This window comes from Balaenoptera ricei, chromosome 4 (assembly GCF_028023285.1).
Source record: "Balaenoptera ricei isolate mBalRic1 chromosome 4, mBalRic1.hap2, whole genome shotgun sequence".
Classification (NCBI taxonomy): domain Eukaryota; kingdom Metazoa; phylum Chordata; class Mammalia; order Artiodactyla; family Balaenopteridae; genus Balaenoptera; species Balaenoptera ricei.
This window is the reverse complement of record NC_082642.1, coordinates 60,730,512-60,758,300: the sequence shown is the minus strand read 5'-3', so window position 1 is coordinate 60,758,300 and position 27,789 is coordinate 60,730,512. Positions and strand designations below refer to the sequence as shown.

Genomic DNA, 27,789 nt, shown 5'->3' with positions numbered 1-27,789 from the left:
ATAACCTGAGTTTTTTTTTTTATTATTTTTACATAGTTTTTTTTTTAACATCTTTATTGGAGTATAACTGCTTTACAATAGTGTGTTAGTTTCTGCTTTATAACAAAGTGAATCAGTTATACATATACATATATCCCCATATCTCTTCCCTCTTGCGTCTCCCTCCCTCCCACCCTCCCTATCCCACCCCTCTAGGTGGTCACAAAGCACTGAGCTGATCTCCCTGTGCTATGTGGCTGCTTCCCCCTAGCTATCTATTTTACATTTGGTAGTGTATATATGTCCATGCCACTCTCTCACTTTGTCCCAGCTTACTCTTCCCCCTCTCCATATCCTCAAGTTCATTCTCTAGTAGGTCTGCGTCTTTATTCCCGTCTTGCCCATAGCACTTTTTAGACATACATGATGAAGAAATCATGGATCCAAAAAAATGTATATTACATAAAGATACATATATATAAACATATATATATAAATACCTAAGCCAAAGAAAACCCATCATGCCAGATAAGATATTTGTCTTAATGTAACCTAATACTTAGTTTTTGGTGAAAAAACTTAATATCAGTTGCACTCATCTTTCCATGTACAAAATCCTGTGCACTGTTTTGACGAGACACTGGTGCTCTGTTGTGAGTTTGCACTAAGCCTGCTTGGGCCACCAGAGAGTGGGAGGAGAAGGGCCCATTTGGCCCTTGGGGGAGGGAAGAAACCAATGTCCTACATGTGAATATAAGTATCTTATGAAATAACTGCCTGGGATCCTTGTAGAAATATATTTTATTAATATTTTTGCAAACTAGGAGAGAAATAAGTGCCAAAATGCAAGGGAATAGAAATTGTATACTTTTAAACATCTTTTTTTCTTATGTGATGATCATTCATTCATTCATTTTGTTGCTACAAGAAGTGGGAGTGTGGTGGGACAATTTTCTTTTTCTCAAATCTCTTTAATGCTATTCTTTTATTCTCTTTTTTAATTTTCTGTGCAGGGCAAAATATACTTTTGTAAATGCTACTTTTTTAAGTGCTACCTTTCTGATTTTTTAACGCAAAATTAACAAAAGATGAGTGACAGCACATAAACTTGCTAAGTGTTTCATAACAAAATTCTAAGAGAATATCCAGGACACATTTAGAATGCATACACAAAATCTTTGTTTAAAATATGTAGCTAAACTCAAATCAATACTAGAGATGTAACAATAAGAAGCATATTAATATTTGTTTCTAATGTTCGTTATTGAGACTAATTAAATATCCATTTACTTCAAGCTCATTGGACGACCAACAATGCCAGCATATTGGAGTCTCGGATTCCAACTGAGTCGCTGGAATTATAAGTCACTTGATGTAGTGAAAGAAGTGGTACGAAGAAATCGGGAAGCTGGCATACCATTTGTAAGTAGGATGAAAGGTTTGTGGGAATATATTTCAAGTTAAATGTTGTCATATAATAATAAGTGTAGGAAATTGTCAGGATTATCATATATACCATATAGATATAGATATAAATATAAATTATTAAGCTGCTTTTTTAATGATAAAGTACACATTATGTCATATGCAATGCCCAGGCCTACCTGAATTTTGAGAACTGATTATGAGTTATACTAGACTACAACACATGTTGAAGTGTGAACAAAATTATAGTCAGGTTTTAAAATATACTTTAATTTTAGAGCTTATATACTTTTTAATGTAATAAAATTTCAATGTGTTTTATGTAATGTGCAGTTTTGTTTTTTATACAAGGAACCCCATATATGTACATATACATACATATATATATATATATATATATATATATATATATAGACCTAATACATATCCAGTGATCATCACTGAAGCAAATGTGAATAATCATTTAATGCTTTTGTACTTTAGAATTAGAAAAACTAGTTTTATAAGCAATATCATTGTGTCTTTAGTGAAATAAAAGAGATCTAAGTTCATTTACTTTTTAATCATTATATTTATAATACAAATTCTTTGGACTTAAAGGTTGAGGTGATTAGAGGGTTCTTTCAGTACTGCTTATTGAAATATACTCTGCTAATTTTCAGGATACACAGGTCACTGATATTGACTATATGGAAGACAAGAAAGACTTTACTTATGATCAAGTTGCATTTAATGGCCTCCCTGAATTTGTTCAAGATTTGCATGACCATGGGCAGAAATATGTCATCATCTTGGTAATAACTGACTATATATGTTAATTTTTATTATTTACACATTTGTAAATTAATTGATTTTCTATAGTTTCCTTTCTCAATTATTAGGACCCTGCAATTTCCATAGAGAAACGTGCCAATGGAGCAGCATATGAAACCTATGAGAGGGGAACTGCACAAAATGTGTGGGTAAATGAGTCAGATGGGATTACAGCAATTATTGGAGAGGTAAATCATGATATTCATTAAGTTTGTGTTGCTCAGATTTTCTGTTGTGCAACAACAAAGTGTTTCTGAGTGTGTGTGTGTGTGTGTGTGAGTTTATTTGCTTTCAAATCTGGATTTGATATTTAATTGCATAGAGAAATTTTAGAGGAGATATTTCAATTATCTCTACAACAGTTTTTGTAGAAAGACAGATAATTTTCAGTGACATAAACAAAACTAATGATAAAAAATATGATAATTATTTGGATTATTATAAAAATTCTGATCATATGATGTAAAATAATTGTATGTATAAATTGAGTGCTTAAATGCTGGGTAATAAGATTTATAGTATACATCTTCACAATGAAATCATAAGATAGCTATGATTAAAATTATTACTTTACATGTGGAAAAAAGTGAATTTTAAAGAGGTGAGGTAACTTTCCTCATGTCGCAGAATTAATAAGGAGCAGTGTCAGGAAACTGCCTAGCTCCAAAAGGCATAATTTTTAACCAGAACAAATATTCTTTTGGAGACAAATTTATAAGACATATCAAAAACTCATATCAGATAAAATAGACTTTAAAATAAAGAATGTTACAAGAGATAAGGAAGGACACTACATAATGATCAAGGGATCAATGCAAGAAGAAGATACAACAATTATAAATATATATGCTCCCAACATAGGAGCACCTCAATACATAAGGCAACTGCTAACAGCTATAAAACAGGAAATCGACAGTAACACAATAATAGTGAGGGACTTTAACACCTCACTTACACCAATGGACAGATCATCCAAAATGAAAATAAACAAGGAAACAGAAGCTTTAAATGACACAATAGACTAGTAGATTTAATTGATATTTATAAGACATTCCATCACAAAACAGCAGATTGCACTTTCTTCTCAAGGGCACACGGAACATTCTCCAGGAGAGATCACATCTTGGGTCACAAATCAAGCCTCAGTAAATTTAAGAAAATTGATATCAAAGCAAGCATCTTTCCTGACCACAACACTGTGAGATTAGAAATCAATTACAGGGGAAAAAACGTAAAAAACACAAACACATGGAGGCTAAATAATACATTACTAAATAAGCAAGAGATCACTGGAGAAATCAAAGAGGAAATCAAAAAATACTTAGAGAGAAATGACAATGAAAACACGATGATCCAAAACCTAAGGGATGCAGCAAAAGCAGTTCTAAGAGGGAAGTTTGTAGCTATACAAGCCTACCTCAAGAAACAAGAAAAATCTCAAATAAACAATCTAACCTTATACAAAAGGAACTAGAGAAAGAAGAAAAACAAAACCCAAAGTTAGCAGAAGGAAAGAAATCATAAAGATCAGAGCAAAAATAAATGAAAGAGAAACAAAGAAAACAATAGCAAAGATCAATGAAACTAAAAGCTGGTTCTTTGAGAAGAAAAACAAAATTGATAAACCATTAGCCAGAATTATCAAGAAAAAGAGAGAGGGGACTCAAATCAATAAAATTAAAAATGAAAAAGGCGAAGTAACAACAGACACCACAGAAATACAAAGCATCCTAAGAGGATACTACAAGCAGCTCTATGGCAACAAAATGGACAACCTGGAAGAAATGGGCAAATTCTTAGAAAGGTATAACCTTCCAAGACTGAACCAGGAAGAAATAGAAAATGTGAACAGACCAATCACAAGTAATGAAATTGAAATTGTGATAAAAAATCTTCCAACAAAGAAAAGTCCAGGACTAGATGGCTTCACAGGTGGATTCTATCAAAAATTTAGAGAAGAGCTAACACCCATCCTTCTCAAACTCTTCCAAAAAATTACAGAGGAAGGAACACTCCCAAACTCATTCTATGAGGCCACCATCACCCTGATACCAAAACCAGACAAAGATACTATAAAAAGAGAAAATTACAGACCAATATCAGTGATGAATATAGATACAAAAATCCTCAACAGAATACTAGCAAACTGAATCCAACAACACATTAAAAGGATCATACAACATGATCAAGTGGGATTTATCACAGGGATGCAAGGATTCTTCAATATATGCAAACAAATCAATGTGATACACCACATTAACAAATTGAAGAATAAGAACCATATGATCATCTCAATAGATGCAGAAAAAGCTTTTGACAAAATTCAGCACCCATTTCTGATAAAAACTCTCCAGAAAGTGGGCATAGAGGGAACCTACCTCAACATAATATAGGCCATATATGACAAACTCACAGCAAACATCATTCTCATTGGTGAAAAACTGAAAGCATTTCCTCTAAGATCAGGAATAAGACAAGGATGTCCACTCTCAGCACTATTATTCAACATAGTTTTGGAAGTCCTACCACGGCAACAGAGAAGAAAAAGAAATAAAAGGAATCAAATTGGAAAAGAAGAAGTAAAACTGTCACTGTTTCCAGATGACATGATATTATACATAGAGAATCCTAAAAATGCCACCAGAAAACTACTAGAGCTAATCAAAGAATTTGGTAAAGTTGCAGGATACAAAATCAATGCACAGAAATCTCTTGCATTCTTCTACACTAATGATGAAAAATCTGAAAGAGAAATTAAGGAAACACTCCCATTTACCACTGCAACAAAACGAATAAAATACCTAGGAATAAAGCTACCTAGGGAGACAAAAGACCTGTATGCAGAAAACTATAAGACACTGATGAAAGAAATTAAAGATGATACCAGCAGATGGAGAGATATACCATGTTCTTGGATTGGAAGAATCAATATTGTGAAAATGACTCTACTACCCAAAGCAATCTACAGATTCAATGCAATCCCTATCAAATTACCAATGGCAATTTTTACAGAACTAGAACAAAAAATCTTAAAAATTTGTGTGGAGACACAAAAGACCCCGAATAGCCAAAGCAGTCTTGAGGGAAAAAAATGGAACTGGAGGAATCAGACTCCCTGACTTCAGACTATACTGCAAAGCTACAGTAATCAAGACAATATGGTACTGGCACAAAAACAGAAACATAGATCAATGGAACAAGATAGGAAGCCCAGAGATAAACCCACGCACCTATGGTCAACTAATCTATGACAAAGGAGACAAGGATATAAAATGGAGAAAACACAGTCTTTTCAATAAGTGGTGCTGGGAAAACTGGACAGCTACATGTAAAAGAATGAAATTAGAACACTCCCTAACACCATACACAAAAATAAACTCAAAATGGATTCGAGACCTAAATGTAAGACCAGACACTATAAAACTCTTAGAGGAAAACATAGGAAGAACCCTCTTTGTCATAAATCACAGCAAGATCTTTTTTGATCCACCTCCTGAAGTAATGGAAATAAAAACAAAAATAATCAAATGGGACCTAATTGAACTTAAAAGCTTTTGCCCAGCAAAGGAAACCATAAACAAGATGAAAAGACAACCCTCAGAATGGGAGAAAATATTTGTAAATGAATCAAGAGACAAAGGATTAATCTCCAAAATATATAAACAGCTCATGCAGCTCAATATTAAAAAAACAAACAACCCAATCCAAAAATGGGCAGAAGACCTAAATAGACATTTCTCCAAAGAAGACATACAGATGGCCAAGAAGCACATGAAAAGCTGCTCGACATCACTAATTATTAGAGAAATGCAAATCAAAACTACAATGAGGTATCACCTCACACCAGTTAGAATGGGCATCATCAGAAAATCTACAAACAACAAATGCTGGAGAGGGTGTGGAGAAAAGGGAACCCTCTTGCACTATTGGTGGGAATGTAAATTGATACAGCCACTATGGAGAACAGTATGGAGGTTCCTTAAAAAACTAAAAATAGAATTACCATATGACCCAGCAATCCCACTACTGGGCATACCCTGAGAAAACCATAATTCAAAAAGACACATGCACCCTAATGTCCATTGCAGGACTATTTACAATAGCCAGGTCATGGAAGCAACCTAAATGCCCATCGACAGACAAATGGATAAAGAAGAAGTGGTACATATATACAATGGAATATTACTCAGCCATAAAAAGTAATGAAATTGAGTCATTTGTTGAGACGTGGATGGATCTAGAGACTGTCATACAGAGTGAAGTAAGTCAGAAAGAGAAAAACAAATATCGTATATTAATGCATGTATGTGGAACCTAGAAAAATGGCGCAGATGAACTGGTTTGCAAGGCAGAAGTTGAGACACAGATGTAGAGAACAAACGTATGGACACCAAGGGGGGAAAGCCGCGGGAGTGTGGGGATGGTGGTGTGCTGAATTGGGCAATTGAGATTGACATGTATACACTGATGTGTATAAAATTGATGACTAATAAGAACCTGCTGTATAAAAAAATAAATAAAATTCAAAAAAAAGAAAAAAAAAACGAATACTAAACTTTCTTTGGGTTATTTGTATGGAAATATGTTAATATAAATGTTTCAGCCATTACATGAAATTCCTAAAAATCTTATATGTTCTAGTATAATGTTATAAGTCATAATTCTAGTTATTACCTTAAAATGTATATCTCAGAAGTAACTAAATTTCCTTGTCAATTGCATTATTATGAACTTTCTTCAAATCTTTAACCGTGGTCATTTTTAAGTCTTTTGTCATTTAGAGACAGTTCTGGGTGTACTCTGTTGCTTTTGCAAAAGTGTTCCTATAAAAGGGTTTCGTCTTCAAGGAATTCATGGAAAAGACTCTGACAAGTACAGGTTTCTGGTAACTGACTATGCTGCTGAACTGAATGAATAAGCATTTTCAGAACTCTAATGGAAAACTGATGAATTCATAAAAGTGCTAACAAAAGATCAAGATAAAAAAAAATTACTTACATGGGACTGAGTGAACTGATGAGGATGATTATAATTTTTGTGACTTTCTGTTTGAATAAAAACAAAGAAACAAAAAAAAATGTGATTCTAGATACATTGACTTGATAATTCCACTTCTGTAAATTAATCAAAGGAAATAAAACAGGACAAAATCAATTTATAAAAACATTTTATTACAGCATTATTTACAGTAATAAAGAATATCTTGACCATCACTTTCTATCACATTCATCAAAGTTAAAATTACTACTGAAAGTTTTCTTCAAATAATTATGAGCTACATCAGGAAACAAAACCCAATATTCCTCCCCGTAATGTCCATTAATATCTCACAGAATACATTTCGTTATGACCTGTTCTATTGAATATGGACAGATCAGATAGCCAGTATGCATAATTTGGATATAAAACAATATTATTTATCCCAATACATCTGAAATTGAATTCCTCTTTTTGAATGTCATTATTTTAAATAGTAAGTAAAATAATTTGAAGAAGCATAAATCATAAAGAGGTAGCATAGTACATGTAGTGTTTAATAGTGTGGAATCAGATATGAGATTGCCTAGATTTGAATTCCTTCTGTACCACTTAGTAGCAGTGTGACCTTGAAAAACTTCTCTGTTCATCACTTCTCCCATCTTTAAAATGGGTTTAATTATACTACTTACCTCAGCTGTAAAGTGATGATAAAATTAGTACCTATCTCCTAAAGGTCTAATGAAGATTTAATGAATTAATAATTAAAAGCACTTGGAACAGTCCCCAGCACACAGTAAGAGTTATATTCACAGTTGTTAAATAAAAATAAATACACAACGAATTCTTTTGCTTGAATTTCTTAGAAACAAATGTCTTTGGAAATGAACTAATGTAATTTCTTTTATCAGACAATGAATATATTATATAGTTTTTGTTTATTTGTTTTTTAACTTAACCCACTAAATGCTAAAAAATAAATTAATGAAGTCAAAATAGCAGCTGCATCCCGTATTCTTATATTTTTCCCAACTTAAATGCTTCATGTTCTCGCTCTCTCTTTACTTTAACTATCAGTACTTTCCCTTAAATGAACTTTAAAGTAGACCTGAGATTATTGTAAATATAGATGGTGCATGGATCACATATACGTAAAGAAGTACAGTGTCATAACTTCAATAATTTTTTACTCTTCTTCTTCACTCAGTTTGATTTTTCATTAATTTTTGAATTTTCATTTATTTATGTTTCCTTTTATTTATGTATATATGTGAATGATCTATTCTTCCAGGTATGGCCAGGATTAACAGTATACCCTGATTTCACTAATCCAAACTGCATAGAGTGGTGGGCAAATGAATGCAGTATTTTCCATCAACAAGTGAATTATGATGGACTTTGGATTGTAAGTAGTTACTTTAGGCTTTTGATTTTGGACAATGAGCATAGAATTATTTTTCCATAAAAATGATTATTAAGTTGACAAAAAATATTTTATAACATATTGAACATAAAAATAATGTTCTTATATTTTTCTAGAATGTATAAATATCATACCTGTCATGTTCATGGGTCAGAAAAAAGAATACAAACTAAAAACTGTAAATTGAGATTTTTCTTATCCAGTAATATACTTTATAGGATAAAGTTCATTTCTGTCACTAAGGTGTTGTACCTTTATGACTAATAATTTATGTTGAAAAGAGTTAACAAAATTTGGAGATTAGCCTATAGTAGTGTAACTTCAAAAACTTTTACTAAAGTCTGCAGTAGTCAAGCAATTGCAGCAACATGGACTTAAATAAGCCCTCAGCCTTTAGAAACTTTCTTTTTAGTAAGTTATTAAGTGGAACAAATCAAAATTGGCAATAGGTTAAGTGTTTTATCTCAAGATAAACAACAACAACAAACAAATAATATCCTAGATTACTGGTAAAGTTATTAAAGGAAAACACTAATGTTTAAAAGTTTCTTTGGATGAAGTTTTATATCTGTAGCTATTGATGCCTGCTGGTAGGTTTATAATTTAGAATAATACTGATGATAGTCAATGATTTAGTGTCTTTTGTTAAGGAAACTGTAACAATATTTGGGGAATGAAACTACTTGGTGATCCCAGAATTCTATATTTCAGAAAAATATATCTAATAATCTTGAGCACAGAGAGAACATGAGGGATGTTTTTCAAAGGTATTACAACTGTACGGAATTTTGGAAGGAGAGATAATGGATATCTGGGAATAGTTAAATTTTTTGATTGTTTAGATCACAGTATCTCTACTTTCCTAAAGTTCTCATTATTAATTCAGTCATTTAAATTATTTATTTATTTATTTATTCAATCAATTACAAGTGTTTATTTTGCATCATCATGAAAACGTGGAGTTGAGTAGAAGGTTAGCATAACCGTCAGAATTCCTATGAAGGTAATAGAATGAAGATGGAGAGGCTTTGTTATTTGACACAAAATTAGTGAGATTGCAGTGATGAGACCTAGCCGCTGGTAGAAATAACAAAAAACATTGCAATCTGCTCTTGCATTTTGTTTTTAATTCTAGCTCCAATTTCAATTATATTATTTAATTTAAATTAAAAGTACGTTCTTTCCTTCTTTCCTTTATTTTTCTTTCTTTTCTTTCTTTCTTTTTCTTGTATAGGAAAAATTTGAATCCATTAGAGCAGAGTTACAAGTATAAATGACATTTAGGCATAGTGAAAAAGAATCTGACTGTGCTATATATAGAGAATATACTTCATTTCCTATATCCATTGAAGACTGAAATACATGATTCATCTCCAAAGAGAGGGAGGGATGGGAAGAAGAGGGGCATCTGAGAAAAACAGAGTAGTTATGATACTAATACAGAAGCATTTTGACTAATGCTTATGATAACCAGTATGATTTCAAAGCTCACTAAATATCACTGAATTAATATATGCTATGTATAAGCAGTGAATATTCTGCTTCTAGCTCTTACCTGAATAATTGCCAAACCCTACTGCTAGGTTGTTTCTCAAATTCTTTTTCTTTCTTCAGATTATTTTCTCTGACAGAATGAATATATAGTAAAGCAGCGTTATTTAACTGATGATATTTTATTTTCATGTCAAATTTTTAGTTTTATAATTTTCTAGATTTTTAATTTAGATTCAATGCTAATGCTTTTAAATTTTAAGTTTAAATATTACAATAATTTTGGGAAATGATATGAACTTAACTGTAATTGAAAAATAGATTTTTGCATATAAACACACATTATGGTTGAATTCTCTTTTTTTGTATCATTCTTAAGATAATCTCCTAATATTGGAAAAATAAGAGCCTACTGTATTTGGTATAATTAAGACTAATGCTGTGATTTCAAAATTAAAACATTAGTATTTTTAAAATTCAAAGAACATTTCCATTTCTCTGAAAAAATAAGCATATTTTTGTGATCATGTTGTTACTATGATTTTATTCTTTAAAATCTAACAAGCAGAATTCTTCCATAAAGAAGTCTAATAATTTAATATATAGTTTTGGGAAACTTAAAGTTCATTGAGAAGATATATCCAAACACATTCATATATCCAAATAACTGGGGGCTTAATTGGATATATTATCTGTACATTTTATAGGATTCTTAGAAAAAAATCAGTTATTTAAAAATTTCTTTGAAAATAGGGTTATTTTTATTTAGATTTAGTTTAAAAGTGAAGTTATGAAATGCCACCAGATTTTTATACAGTTTTCAATGGATTTTAAGGAAACACCCCTAAAAATGGTATTGACAATTCCTAGAAATGGTCATTACTAGACTTGAGATGATTTTAATGATACTGTAGGAGTACTTATTACTATCAATCCACTGAGTCCTTTGTCTCATGACTTACAATGCTTGAATCTACTGGCTGTAATATTGACAATACTAATCAAATTCACTTTCACATGACATTAAATAAACGTAACACCACTTAAATCCTTGAATAGGTTAGAGAAAAATATTTTCAGAATTTTGAAAGAAGCAAAATTACAAAATGCATTAAAAGAGATACAAATAAATTCTATTAAATTATGACTAGTAAGTTTAACCTATTAATAATATAATCTTGTCAAATAGACATTTTAATAAAAATAATCAAATATTAAATGCTTTATTTGTTTTAAATATGGTTAAAATCATGTAAAAGTGATAAGTTTTAAGTTATTTTATTATTATATTACATTTATTAAATTCTTTTATTCTTAAATTATATAAAATAAAGTCTATTTTGAGTGAGTGCTATAAGAGCTTGTGAATTTTATTTCAAGCTTGCAAATACTTAGTTCAATTAGAATAACATTAATTTCAGAGTTAAATGTTTTGTCCTTGCACTTCCTTGGTGAATATTATATACAAGAGGTAATAAAATGGTTTAGAAAAAGACTCTTAAAATTTAAAATAATGCAACTCAGTTCCATTTATGAGTTTCAGTAGTTGAAGCTGTTTTTGAATTTAATTCAGTTGGTAAATTCATGAAGAAAAAATACTTAGGTTCATCTAAAATTATTGGATGTACAACTATAGTATCTCTTTGTATTAATTTTGCTGGACATAGGACAACAAAATTGAATATAATATATCAGGTAATTTTAGTAAAATAACCCCAATGTGTACTTTAGAATAACTACGTAATTGTCCTTTGTGGCTATTAAGAAAACAAAAGTCTGTTTCTCAATGAGGAATTTATTCTTTTCTCCCTTGAGCAGCCTTCATTTCTCACATTAATTCCATCTGGGCATCATTTTGATGGGAGAAGGGAAGAGTGATAAAGAGAATATACTTCTGAGGAAAACAAAATTAACGAGGGACTTGAATGAGTGTGACGCCTTTGTGAGAGCAGAGAGAACGTATTATAGAGATGTGGGAAATAAGGCTCAAAAATTCTTTGGTGCCATTAACAGAGATGGAGAAAGACATACACATTTCTTGAGCATGTGTAGTGTAATATATGATTTTATATGAATAATCTTTTTTAGTCCAAAGGTTTTACTTAACTGGTTATGGACTAGAACTAGTAAACAGCAAGACAATACTAGGGCTTCAGTTTTCAAGGCCAGAAAATCCATAAATGCAATACCCCACAACTCTGACTCCAAGAGATGTTTAGGTCACTGGTTCTTATAATGTGGCCCAGGAGCGCTAGGATTCCCTGAGACTCTTCCAAGGATTCAATAAGCTCATAACCATTTTCATTAGAATACTAAAATGCTGTTTGACTTTTTTCACTTTCATCCTCTCATGAAAGTGTAGGAGTTGTGGGCTAGGCAAAAAGTGTTGTGCCTAGCTGCTAGCAAGGCACATCATAGAAACTAGATAAATGCCAGCTGAAATTAATAAACTATGTTGAATAAATGAATGTGCTGGAAATATGTACAATGATAGGCTCACAGTGAGAAGACTGATACAACTATTTAGAAAAGACAGTTGCTTAATACTTTTAATGTAATGTAATATAATTAATGCTTTATATGTATAATTAAAGCTAGGTAAATCACATACATTTTGGTTGTATAAAATCCTTTAATCCCACCTAAGATACCTCTGTTATCTGGTATATACATTTATGAAAAAACAAATAATATTATTTTTCTCACTATAATGACTTGTTCATGCTGGAAGTATTTTGGAATCAAGTAGTGAGAATAGTTAAGCAAGTTTGTTTGTAGGTTGGTAGCTTATATATGTCTTCTAGGAGCAGAGGAACATCATGGTTGCCCTAGATAAAATATTTACAAACAAGTAGAGAGTTTCTGCTTATATGATTTAGAATTACTTAAAATCTGCTGTTCTTTATTTTATATCCATTCAGGACATGAATGAAGTTTCCAGCTTTATTCATGGTTCAAAGAAAGGATGCAGTGACAACAAACTGAATTACCCAGCTTTTACTCCTGGTAAATTTCATTTAACTATCTCCTTACCATTAATCGAGAATAATTATCTTTATTTACTGGTAAATTGTAGCATATATTTCTAAATCACAAACTTTGATATAATTTTGAGACCCTCAAATAACTGTGGTATTTGGTTTATTTTTTTGTTTTATTTCTGGCCAAAATATTTATGTCTAAGAGAAGGAGCGTGTTTTTAAATTTTGGTGTAGAATATTGATTTGTCTTTACCTCTGATGAACTGCCCATGATTAAATGATTAATGAAAAGAAACAAAATTTGTTTGAAATCATAATTTAAGTGATCAATTTTTTTCCTTGAGCACTTTGGTTTAAGTCTCTGCAGTTATTAGATGTACCTGATGTGAATAGTTACATCTCACTTATTCCAAAAAGCATGTTTTCATCATTAAAATTGGTAAAAAAAAATTCACCAAAGAAAAAGAAGTGTTCTGAGGGGAGTAGATTATTATAAGGACATCTGAAGAAAGATGACAATAATTATCACAGTACAATATAAACCTGCAAATTAAAGCACAATGAAAACAGAAAAGCAGAGATTTAAATGATTTGTTATTGTGTAACAGGTCTACATGTGTGGAATTAGGTTATATTTAAATAAATTAGAAAGCTTTCAAATGGGTCTATAGTTATATGATTTATAATAAATATATATATATATATATTTCTATATGCATGTTAAAGTCTATTTTCTCCATGGATTTATTTATTACTGAAGTTAGGAAACAAGGTATTCATTATTGTATGTGCAAATGTAATTGTTAATCAGTAAGAGTAAAGGGTGAAGACCCAACTGGAACTTAGCATAAATTGTTATCTTTCATTACTTTTTAACTAAATATGGTATTACATAGCACATCATGTAAGGATTATAAAGTTTAAAATGGCAAAATATTTCTTAAGAAATTATTTCTTATATTTTTTTCTAAGATATTCTTGACAAAATCCTGTATTCCAAAACAATTTGCATGGATGCTGTGCAACACTGGGGGAAACATTATGATGTTCACAGCCTCTATGGATACAGTATGGCTATAGCCACAGAGAAGTAAGTGCAATTTCACTCAGAAAGCCCTTTAATATTTATTGTCTAGAAACATATTTGGTAATTTACATATAGTGGATAATAACAAGAGTAGGAAAGCAAAGAAAGATAATATTTTCATGGTGAAAAATTAGGGCATTAAAAGCATCGCCTCTTTTACTAATATTCACAAATTTGAAACTTAGTTATCAAGAACTACATGATATATGAATAAAACTGTGATTCTTTTTTAATTCATAAATTGAAATTTTCCTTCCAAATTTTGATTCAGTTTGGTATCTCTGAATATGTGCTCTAAGCATGAAATTCACAATTGGCCTGAGAGAATGGTGCTTCTACAAGTCTTTACTTTTAAAAAACAAGAGTTTCAGGCTTCTGCACATGGGACCCTAAGCTGAGCTGTCAGCACAGTTGTTTCATAGGAAGAGCTCTGGTCTGAAGGGCCAGGTGTGAGGCCTCAGCATTGAGCCCCCTGTGAACAAGTGAAACTAGACTTAAGCACAAAGGAAAAGAAAAAGTTCTTGAGACTGGGAAATCCAAGATCAAGGTGCCTGCTGATCCAGTGTCTGGACTTGGCTCACACAGTTATGGAGGCTGGCAAGTCCAAAATCTCTAGGATGGCTCAGCAAGTTGAAGACCAGGATCTTGGTGCTCCAGCCTGGTGTCAGGCTTGAGCCTCTGAGGTGAGAGAGCTTAGCTCAGGACACTGGACCACCAGAGACCTCCCAGCCCCACGTAATATCAAATGGTGAGAGCTCTCCCAGAGATCTCCATCTCAACGCTAAGACCCAGCTACACTCAATGACCAGCAAGTTTCAGTGCTGGACAACCCATGCCAAACAACTAGCAAGACAGGAACACAAACCCAGCCATTAGCAGAGAGGCTGCCTAAAATCATAATAAGGTCACAGACACCCCAAAACACACCACCGGATGTGGTCCTGCCCACCAGAAAGACAAGTACCAGCCTCATCCACCAGAACACAGGCACTAGTGCCCTCCAGCAGGAAGCCTACACAACCCAATGAACCAAACTTAGCCACTGGGAGCAGACACCAAAAACAACAGGAACTATGAACCTGCAGCCTGCGAAAAGGAGACCCCAAACATAGTAAGTTAAGGAAAATGAGAAGACAGTGAAACACACAGCAGATGAAGGAGCAAGGCAAAACCCCACCAGACCAAACAAATGAAGAGGAAATAGGCAGTCTACCTGAAAAAGAATTCAGAGTAATCATAGTAAAGATGATCCAAAATCCTAGAAATAGAATGGAGAAAATACAAGAAACAAGGACCTAGAAGAACAGAAGAGCAAACAAACAATGATAAACAACACAATAAATGAAATTAAAAATTCTCTGGAAGAAATGAATAGCAGAATAACAGGCAGAGGAACAGATAAGTGACCTGGAAAATAAAATAGTGGAAATAACTACTGCAGAGCATAATAAAGAAAAAAGAATTAAAATAATTGAGGACAGTCACAGAGACCTCTGGGACAACATAAAATGCACCAACATTCGAATCATAGGGGTCCCAAAAGAAGAAGAGAAAAATAAAGGCTCTGAGAAAATATTTGAAAGATTATAGTTGAAAACTTCCCTAACATGGGAAAGGAAATAGTCAATCAAGTCTATGAAATGCAGAGTCCCATACAGTATAAATCCAAGGACAAACATGCCAAGACACAGATTCATCAAACTATCAAAAATTAAATATAAAGAAAATATATTAAAAGCAGCAAGGGAAAAAAACAAATAACACACAAGGGAATCCCCATAAGGTTAACAGCTGATCTTTCAGCAGAAACACTGCAACTAGAAGGGAGTGGCAGAACATATAGTGATGAAAGGGAAAAACCTACAACCAAGATTACTCCAACCAGCAAAGATCTCATTCAGATTCGACAGAGAAATTAAAACCTTTACAGACAAGCAAAAGTTAAGAGGATTCAGCACCACAAAACCAGGTTTACAACAAATGCTAAAGGAACATCTCTAGGCAGGAAACACAAGATAAGGAAAAGATCTACAAAAATAAACCCTAAACAATTAAGAAAATGGTAATAGGAACATACATATCAATAATTACCTTTAAAGTAAATGGATGAAATGCTCCAACCGAAAGACATAGACTGGCTGAATGGATACAAAAACAAGACCCGTATATATGCTGTCTACAAGAGACAGAGTTCAGACCCAGGGGCACATACAGACTGAAAGTGAGGGGATGGAAAAAGATATTCCATGCAAATGGAAATCAAAAGAAATCTGGAGTAGCAATTCTCATATCAGACAAAATAGATTTTAAAATAAAGACTATTACAAGGGGCAGAGAATGTCACAACATAATGATCAAGGGATCAATCCAAGAAGAAGATATAACAGTTGTAAATATTTATGCACCCAACATAGGAGCACCTCAATACATAAGGCAAATACTAACAGCCATAAAAAGGGAAATCGACAGTAACACAATCATAATTGGGGACTTTAAAACTCCATTTTCACCAATGGACAGATCATCCAAAATGAAAATAAATAAGGAAACACAAGCTTTAAATGATACATTAAACAAGATGGACTTAATTGATATTTATAGGACATTCCATTCAAAAAACAACAGAATACATTTTCTTCTCAAGTGCTCATGGAACGTTTTCCAGGATAGATTATATCTTGGGTCACAAATCAAGCCTTGGTAAATTTAAGAAAATTGAAATCATATCAAGTATCTTTTCCGACCACAGTGCTACAGATTAGATATCAATTAGATGACAAAAACTGTAAAAAAAAAAAAAAAAAAAAAAACACATGGAAGTGAAACAATACACTACTAAATAACCAAAAGATCACTGAAGAAATCAAAGACGAAATAAAAAAATACCAAGAAACAAATGACAATGAAAACATGATGACCCAAAACCTATGGGATGTACCAAAAGCAGTTCTAACAGGGAAGTTTGTAGCAAGAGAAAACTACCTCAAGAATGAAGAAATATCTCAAATAAACAACCTAACATTACACCTAAAACAATTAGGGAAAGAAGAACAACAACAACAAAAAAAAAGCCTGCAAAGTTGGCAGAAGGAAAGAGATCATAAAGATTAGATCAGAAATAAATGAAAAAGAAATAAGGAAAGATAGCAAAGATCAATAGAACTAAAAGCTGGTTCTTTGAGAAGTTAAACAAAATTGATAAACCATTAGCCAGACTCATCAAGAAAAAAAGGGAGAAGACTCAAATCAATAGAATTAGAAATGAAAAAGTAACACTGACACTGCAGAAATATGAAGGATCATGAGAGATTACTACAAGCAACTATATGCCAATAAAATGGGCAACCTGGAAGAAATGGACAAATTCTTAGAAAAGCACACTCTTCGAAGACTGAACCAGGAAGAAATAAAAAATATAAACAGACCAATCACAAGCACTGAAATTGAGACTGTGATTAAAAATCTTCCAACAAACAAAAGCCCAGAACAAGATGGCTTCACAAGCGAATTCTATAAAAATTATAGAGAAGAGCTAACACCTATCCTTCACAAACTCTTCCAAAATACAGCAGAGGGAGGAACACTCCCAAACTCATTCTATGAGGCCACCATCACCCTGACACCAAAAGTAAACAAAGATGTCACGAAGAAAGAAAACTACAGACCAATATCACTGATGAATATAGATGCAAAACTCCTCAAAAAATACTAGCAAACAGAATCCAAGAACACATTAAAAGGATCATACGCCATGATCAAGTGAGATTTATCCCAGGAAAGCAAGGATTCTTCAATATACGCAAATCAATCAATGTGATAAACCATATTAACAAATTGAAGGAGAAAAACCATATGATCATCTCAATAGATGCAGAAAAACTTTTGACAAAATTCAAAACCCACTTATGATAAAAACCCTCCAGAAAGTAGGCATAGAGGGAACCTACCTCAACATAATAAAGGCCATATACGACAAACCCACAGCCAACATCGTTCTCAATGGTGAAAAATTGAAACCATTTCCTCTAAGATCAGGAACAAGGCAAGGTTTTCCACACTCACCACTATTATTCAACACAGTTTTGGAAGTTTTACCTACAGCAAACAGAGAAGAAAAAGAAATAAAAGGAATCCAAATCAGAAAAGAATAAGTAAAGCTGTCACTGTTTGCAGATGACATGATATTATACATAGAGAATGCTAAGGAGGTTACCAGAAAACTACTAGAGTTAATCAATCAATTTGGTAAAGTAGCAGGATACAAAATTAATGCACAGAAATCTCTTGCATTCCTATACATTAATGATGAAAAATCTGAAAGAGAAATTAAGGAAACACTCCCATTTATCATTGCAACAAAAAGAATAAAATACCTAGGAATAAACCTACCTAGGGAGACAAAAGACCTGTATGCAGAAAACTATAAGACACTGATGAAAGATACTAAAGATGATACAAACTGATGGAGAGATATACCATGTTCTTGGGTTGGAAGAATCAACATTGTGAAAATGACTACACTACCCAAGGCAATCTATGGATTGACTACAATTCTTATCAAACTACCAATGGCATTTTTCACAGAACTAGAACAAAAAATTCACAATTTGTATGGAAAAACAAAAGACCCTGAAGAGCCAAAGCAATCTTGAGAAAGAAAAACGGAGCTGGAGGAATCAGGCTCCTGGACTTCAGACTATATTACAAAGGTACAGTTATCAAGACAGTATGGTACTGGCACGAAAACAGAAATATATGTCAATGGAACAGGATGGAAAGCCCAGAGATAAACCCACACACATACGGTCACCTTATTTTTGATAAAGGAGGCAAGAATATATGTTGGAGAAAAGACAGCCTCTTCAATAAGTGGTGCTGGGAAAACTGGACACCTACAGGTAAAAGAATGAAATTAGAACACTCCCTAACACCATACACAAAAATAAACTCAAAATAGATTAAAGACCTAAATGTAAGGTCAGACAGTATAAAACTCTTACAGGAAAACATAGGCAGAAGACTCTATGACGTAAATCATAGCGAGATCCTTTTTGACCCACCTCCTGGAGAAATGGAAATAAAAACAAAAATAAACAAGTGGGACCTAATGAAACTTAAAACTTTTGCACAGCAAAGGAAACCATGAACAAGATGAAAAGAAAACCCTCAGAATGGGAGAAAATATTTGCAAATGAAGCAACTGACAAAGGATTAATCTCCAAAATTTACAAGCAGCTCGTGAAGCTCAATATTAAAAAAACAAACCACCCAATCCAAAAATGGGCAGAAGACCTAAATAGACATTTCTCCAGAAAAAGATATACAGATTGCCAACAAACACATGAAAGGATGCTCAACATCACTAATCATTAGAGAAATGCAAATCAAAACTACAATGAGGTATCACCTCACACCAGTCAGAATGGCCATCATCAAAAAATCTACAAACAATAAATGCTGGAGAGGGTGTGGAGAAAAGGGAACACTCTTGCACTGTTGGTGGGAATGTAAATTTATACAACCACTATGGATAACAGTATGGAGGTTCCTTCAAAAACTAGAAATAGAACTACCATACGACCCAGCAATCCCTCTACTCTGCATATATCCTGAGAAATCCAGAATTCAAAAAGAGTCATGTACCAAAATGTTCATTGCAGCTCTATTTACAATAGCCAGGACATGGAAGCAACCTGAGTGTCCATTGACAGATGAATGGATAAAGAAGATGTGGCACATATATACAACGGAATATTACTCAGCCATAAAAAGAAATGAACTTGAGTTATTTGTAGTTAGGTAGGTAGACCTAGAGTCTGTCATACAGAGTGAAGTAAGTCAGAAAGAGAAAAACAAATACCACATTCTAACACATATATATAGAATCTAAGAAGAAAAAAATGGTTCTGAAGACCCTAGGGGCAGGACAGGAATAAAGACACAGATGTAGAGAATGGACTTGAGGACACAGGGAGGGGGAAGGGTAAGCTGGGATGAAGTGAGAGAGTGGCATTGACATATATACACTACCAAATGTAAAATAGATAGCTAGTGGGAAGCAGCTGCACAGCACAGGGAGATCAGCTTGGTGCTTTGTGACCACCTGGAGGTGTGGGATGGGGGGGGTATGAGTGAGAGGCAAGAGGGAGGTGATATGGTGATATATGTATACATATAGTTGATTCACTTTGTTATACAGCGGAAACTAACACACCATTGTAAAGCAATTATACTCCAATAAAAATGTTAAAAATAAATAAATAAATAAATAAATAAAACCAAAAAAAAAATGATGAGTTTCAATTAATATATAGCTTTCTATGTATTATCTCATGTAATTATCTCAAGTAATTCTCTAATGGAATGTGTTGCTTGTATATAAAAAAGGAACATGATACAAAACAAAGGAAGGGGACAATCATATATTGATTGCCAAGCATGGTATAAGGACCTATAATGCTATAGTTAATAAAAACAAGATTCTGTGTCTATAAATTTAAAATTTTCTCGTAATTAACTGTATTCAAGTTTTAATTCAAAACCATATATGGTCCCAGATCATACCATGATATCAAAATTTTATACAGTATCTTCATAGTGTTTGTTTACTTAAGAGAGCATTATATGTCATGGAGTATAAGTAAATAAATTCTAGAAAGAAAAAAGAGCACTATAGTTCATATATAAGTAATATTATAGAAAAAGCACATGAGAATACTATTATATTTTTACTATGGTAGTCTGGATAACTTTAGATACTGAATTAAACTTTTGTATCTTTTTTCTGATTATTTTCCAATTATGGAAAAAATTTGTCAACAACATTCAGGTACCAATAGTGGTGAGATGAATAATGCCAATATTTGTGGATGATGAACTTCTAAAAACAAAATACAATGCCTCTCAAGTATATTAGTTTTATTTCAACATTGCTTGATAATATTTGAAAATGCAGATATTAAGGTATAATTAACATCACTGAACCACAAAAATGTGTATTGCGTTCAAGTTCAGATTACTATATTTTGTATTGTAAAGAGATTTCAATGGGTTTAAATCTTACATTTCAAAAACAAATATTGAGTGGATATAAAAAGCACATGTTTAATTTGGTAAAGAATATTATTCAAAGTTTAAATCTTCTCTAGAAGATTTCTTTTCTCTGTGTTTGATCAGAATGTATTTAACTAAGTAAATATTTATAGCTAAATACAAAATTAATATAAAATATTGATAAAATAGTTGCAAATATTATGGCTTGGCTCTAGGAGCTGTAATACATGCATTGAAATTAAGATTTTAGAATTTATAAAATCAATATTATTTTAAAGTAAATGTTATTTATTAATTTAATTTTGTTTTTAGAGCTGTACAAAAAGTTTTTCCTAATAAAAGAAGCTTTATTCTCTCCCGGTCAACTTTTGCTGGATCTGGAAGCTATGCTGCACATTGGTTAGGAGACAATACTGCTTCTTGGGAACAAATGGAATGGTCTATTACAGGAATGCTGGAGTTTGGTTTGTTTGGAATACCTTTGGTAAGTGGTGTTATACCATGTTATTTATAAACACTGTAATTACAGTTAATTTTGTAATATTATCATCAATGATTTTCAGTAAAATGATTACAGGTATGTGACAGAAAATTTCAGTCTTTATTCCTAGGGAATTTATGAGGAAAATAAGATTGTGGATGATGTCTATAACACTCAAGCCATTAGAATGGAAAAATAGAATGAAGAAAATGCAATCAAATCAAACTAATTCATGAAACAAATGTCAGTATAAACAAAGCATAGAAAAGCTTATATAATAAATATAAAGCACCAGAGAAAATGGTAGGGAAAAATCCAAATTTGGGATTGTAATAAAAGTAAATATCAAAAGTCTAGATATATTTAAAATACTAGACTGTCAGTTTAGGTTAAAAAGAATAAAGCTCTTTCCTCTATTTAAAAGATAAAAAATAATGGTGGAGAAAATTTTCAAATTTTTAAAGCAGAGAAAATTTTTATATGCATTTCTAAACATAAGAAATCTGGTAAGTCTCCATATCAAGCAAAAAAAAGAACTATGTAATGTTGATATTCAACACTAAAGAGTGTCATTACATAACAAAATAAATGTAAAACATTTAGAAAATTATAGTTGTTCATTTATTCTTTCATATTCATTGAACCAAATGAAAACCAAAAACAAACCAACAAAAAAAAGCTAACACACACACACACACACACACACACACACATACATACCATCTTGAATTTGGAAAGTAAAAAAACACATTACCAAATGATTCACCAAAATAAACTGAATGGAAATGAGAGAGGAAAACCTTAAAACTGAAAGCTAACAATTGTACTTCATATCAGAACTGTGGGATATCAGCTAAATTGGTATTTAGAAGAAAAATTTTGACCTTAAATGCTTAGATTATAAACAAAGAAGGGTTGAATATTAATTAATGAAGGGCATGAATTAAGAAAATGGAAAAAGAAAAACAATAAACCTAAAGATGTAGGTAATGAAAATAAGAGAAGAAATGAATGCAATGAAAGCAATGTCTCTAGAGAAAAGTTAACAAAGTACAAAGGTGACTCTGAAAGTTTGAATAAAATAGACCAATACACGGCAAGTTTTGTGCAAAAAAAGAAGAAAAAAATAAGCACTGTTAAGATGTATTTCAATGTAAGGTGTTATACAGTATAGCAACTAATTAATAAACAATAACCAGGAGTAAATATTCAAACTAAGTGTAGGACTTTTTGAGAGAAATTTTAATAACTTAGTAAATTAAAGATATACCATTTTCATGGAAAAGAAGTCTCAGTATACTAGAAATATGCATTCTCCCCAAACTATTATCCAAATTCAGTGATATTCCAATTTAAACTATACAGGGAATTTGAAGAATATAAAAGATTATTCTAAACTTCATATGGAAGACAATACAATTTAAAGAAGTAGAAAACAGCACAAGTATTTGCCTTACCAGATAAAATAATAATATAACACAATGATACTTAACTGTGAATACTCAAATAGATTAATATTGCAAAATAGGACATGGGCCCATACGTTAATGGAAATTTGTTTAATGGTAGCACTACCACTGTAGATCAGTGAGGAAAGTATCATCCATTCATATGGACAATTGATTATCCATTTAAAAAATAAAATAAAATGGCTCTGTCTCACCTCATACCAATCGATGTGTGAAAATTAAACTTTAAACATCTTAGAAGAAAATATAAGTGGGTAACTTTATGATATTAGGTAAAGAGAAGAATTTCATAAACAGAACACAGAAGGCACAAGTAATAAAGGTACATTAATTTGGTTACAACAAAATGAAAAATTCTGTTCATCAAAAGTCTGTTTTAAAAAGTTAGAAATAAAATGTTTCTACTACTGGAAAATTATATTTTCAATTCATATAACCAACAAATGATTAGTATTTAATTTGAAGAACCTACTATAAATCTGTAGAAGGTAAAAACAATAGAAAAACTAGCAAAGGATATATACAAGCAATTCTATAGAAAGAGAAATCCATATGGATTCAATAAAAATATGAAAAAAATTCTCAACTTTCTTAGTAATCAGAGAAATGCAAGTAAAAACTTTGGTAAGATACATTTAATATATATAGGTGATAAAAATTAAAAGTCTGAAAATATCAGAAATTGGCAAGAAAATGGAGCAATGGCAGCTTTTATGTACTGTGACTGTGCTTATAAGTGGTAACAACCAGTTTTGATTAAACAATGTACATTTCCAATAAATCAGGAAAATAATCCTATATATATATATATATATATATATATATATATAAAACAGAATAAGACTACATTTTACATATTCACAAGGAAACCTATATAGACCCTTCATAGAAGCATATTTTATAGTGATGGGATCCCATACAATAGAGAACTACAGCCATATTAACATAATTGAATCTCACAAAAGTAACACTCTGAGAAAAAAGTGAAATGTATAATGCATACAACATGCCATCTATACAAAGTTAATAAGCATGCAAAACAATATTATATATTGTTTATAGATACATATATACTATTTAGAAAAATAAAGAAATGCTTGTAAATGGTAAATATTGATAGTAAGTTAAGGATAATAGTTTTTGTGTTTTTTTTCCTCTGGAGGGTCCTTGAAGGATGAGGAATGCAATTATATATGAGCATATGTCTGGCAATTTTTTTATACTATTTTACTCCTATATTATAATATATTATAATAGGAATAATATAGTAATATATTACTATTACTGATATTAACATATTATAATAATATAATATATACTATATTCATAGTAATAATATTAATATATTATAGTAATATAGTAATATAAATAGGAAAAGTCAAATCATGGTGGTGAGTTTTCGATTAAGAAGCAACACATTTTAATAATACAATTTTAGCTTTATACATTCAATTAGTGGCAAGTAATGTGGCAAAAATGGAAAATAAACTTGGCCAAGGAAGAGTATATGAAGACAGTAAAACAAAAACACTGTTAGTGCAAATTAATCAGCTGAGGCATAAAATGTGATGCTCTGGGCAAATCTGAGAATCCTTACACTGTAAATAATAGATATGTATGTTATTTAGGTTGGAGCAGATATCTGTGGATTTGTGGCTGAGACCACAGAAGAGCTTTGCAGAAGGTGGATGCAACTTGGGGCTTTTTATCCATTTTCCAGAAACCATAATGCTGATGGATATGAGGTAAATGCCTCTTGTTCTCCATATTTCAAAATAAAACATAATTTTAAACTTAAATTTATATCTATAGAAGATCTGGTCTGAAAGTTTGTAGTATAATTCATAAAGAAGAGTTGGAAGTCCTCTTCTCAAGGTCTATAAATATTTTGTATATATAAATATAATCAAATAAGGAAATCATGAGACATAGTCATAGCATTAAAATTTTATTTAATCCTAAAGCATATACACATGTGTTAAATCACAATATTTTAAGTTAAGGACAAAGCTTTTTGAGTCTGGATTCTTACATTCTAACAATATAAGTTCAGGTAACTTTCATAAAAATATAATATACTATTAAGGATTTCCAGTTTTTCTTTCATTAAAGATACACAAGAAATTAAAGATACTTGCAAAGCAGTTTGAGGCCATAGTCTTTCTGTAATAGGTAAAACTGTAATGACAGGTGGGGAAAAAATAAAACTAACACTTTTTTTTTTTTTTGGCTGTGTTGGGTCTTTGTTTCTGTGCGAGGGCTTTCTCTAGTTGCGGCAAGTGGGGGCCACTCTTCACTGCGGTGCGCGGGCCTCTCACTATCGCGGCCTTTCTTGTTGCGGAGCACAGGCTCCAGACGCGCAGGCTCAGTAGTTGTGGCTCACGGGCCCAGTTGCTCCGCGGCATGTGGGATCTTCCCAGACCAGGGCTCGAACCCGTGTCCCCTGCATTGGCAGGCAGATTCTCAAGCACTGCGCCACTAGGGAAGGGAAGCCCAAAACTAACATTTTTAAAGCATGCATCTGAACTGAGCATTCAGCGTGCAGTGGGCTCTCATAGGTATATTTCTCAAAGGGAATGAGGAAATTAGGTGAAAGCATTAAGTCAATTAAGTACGTGTTGGTTAAAAATTATTCACTGTGCACACACTGGGGCTTAATTCTCTTTGAGAAGAGGGACAACCACTCAGAGCTCAGCCTGGAAGGGAGCATGATAGTACAGAAGTAAAAGATATAAATTGGATATTCGTCATTTCCTAATCTACCTAAGTGATGCTTCAAGAAATTTGCGTTCATGGGAGATCCTGATATGAATTACATTATAATTTGTGTTCATTTCTGTCCTCCAAAAAAGCAGATGCCAAGAGACAGTTAGACATGTTAGAGATTTATTGGTGAAGCACTTGTGGTGGATAAAGGAGAGGAAGCAGGAGAAAGTGGAGAGAGCCTTCAGATCACAATTCAGGTCTGAACCAGGTGAAGATGAAGGCAAAGAAGGTTTGATAGGGAGAGTTATATACTACAGCCCAGTTCTAAGGAAATTACGGTCCAGTAGGGAGTCCTCAAGGCAAAGTTGACCACTGGGAGACCCCTGTATCTCCCTGGAATGGGCCTGAATAGTAGTCCCACCTTGCTCATTGATTTCCTGGGAGCAGCCAAAGGGAAATGTGGCTTTGGGGTAAATATGATGGTGAATCTAGGGAAACAGTAGCTGGTTCCCTCAGTTTATTTTGTTACCCATAGCAGGAAATCTAAGCAGGTTTGCTCATATCATTACACCTTGGCTGAGAGAGTCAGCTAATCTAGCTTGGGCTCAGCAAGGAGGCTATCCTTCAAGTTGCAAGCCTATAGGCTGGCCAGGCAGCTCTGTTCCCTGTATCCCTTGGCTAGCAGACCATTTGAGCTTATTGTTCTAATAGCAATGGCAAGGCACAAGGCAGCAAGTCCTCAGGCAAGCACATTTCCAGCCCTTACTTGAAGGTGTCACATGTAGTAAGACTCCATTGGCCAGAGTATGTCATATAGCTGAGCACAAAGCCAAGTGGTGGGGAAGTACAATCCACTGCTAGAGGTAGGTGCAAAGTCACATAGCAAAGGTTGAGGATACAAGGAAGCATGAAAATTGGGGCCAATAATTCAATCTACCACAAATAATAGAAGAGAAGAATGCTTTGTTAAAATAGTTTCCGTCTTCTCTAAGTATGTATATTTAAAAGGGAAATGTCCACTTTAAAATAAAGTTTAATTAATATATATATCCAAATGAAAACATAAAAGTTAGAAATTCATATCCTTTGATAATGAAATAGGAGTAATCTCAACTTTTTACAAACAAGATTAAATGTATACATTTTGGTTTTCAAAAATACATTCAATGCTTCTATTTTAATTTTCATTCATGTTTTAACTTTCTTATTTCAATTCCTCTATTTATGCCACAGCATCAGGATCCAGCATTTTTTGGACCGAATTCTCTTTTGGTTAATTCATCAAGGCACTATTTGAATATTCGCTATACCTTGTTACCTTTCCTCTATACTCTATTTTATAAAGCCCATATGTTTGGAGAAACAGTAGCAAGGCCAGTTCTTCATGAGTGAGTACTGTGTTCAAGAATTTCAGTATCTTTCAAATTGTATTCAGACATATGAAAAATTAATAGAGGTAAATCAAGATGTCAAGTAGATTTCTACTGCTTTTTCTTACATTTATGTAAATAAGTTGATTAACTGTGGAATGATAGTAGTAAATATAAGTAATTTGGTGAATTGGACAAGATTAATCTAGAAACGTGAGAATTGTATAGAACTTAAAAGGAAAAAGATATGTGGAATAATTTGAGAAATTATATCAATAAGCAATATTAAATATAGAATATTGAAAACATAATCATGTATATATTGTGAAAATCATCTAATTATAGATAGTGTATAGTATGGTTACAAAACAATGAATTGTGCTTGTCTTTGTACTTCTTGACCAAGGCAGAGCCTTTCCTCAAGAAATGACTAAAGATCCTTTCAAATCCAAGTCAAAATGGGAGTTTATAAAGAAAAAAGTGTAAAAGTAGGAAAGTAGAATATGAAATATTTCTGGTACTTTATGAACCTAT

The 27,789-nt window shown here is 32.4% G+C and overlaps 1 protein-coding gene across 1 annotated transcript in view; it reads left to right on the top strand.

Moving 5' to 3' along the window:
* Window positions 1-27,789, top strand: part of SI (sucrase-isomaltase) — a 98,156-nt gene that overhangs the window by 16,223 nt on the left and 54,144 nt on the right. The window contains exons 9-17 of the mRNA XM_059921971.1: window positions 1,276-1,401; window positions 2,067-2,198; window positions 2,286-2,405; window positions 8,486-8,599; window positions 13,030-13,114; window positions 14,062-14,179; window positions 21,542-21,713; window positions 24,808-24,924; window positions 27,119-27,273. Of these exons, the coding sequence (XP_059777954.1) occupies window positions 1,276-1,401; window positions 2,067-2,198; window positions 2,286-2,405; window positions 8,486-8,599; window positions 13,030-13,114; window positions 14,062-14,179; window positions 21,542-21,713; window positions 24,808-24,924; window positions 27,119-27,273 (1,139 nt within the window). The remainder of the gene's footprint in view (window positions 1-1,275; window positions 1,402-2,066; window positions 2,199-2,285; window positions 2,406-8,485; window positions 8,600-13,029; window positions 13,115-14,061; window positions 14,180-21,541; window positions 21,714-24,807; window positions 24,925-27,118; window positions 27,274-27,789) is intronic.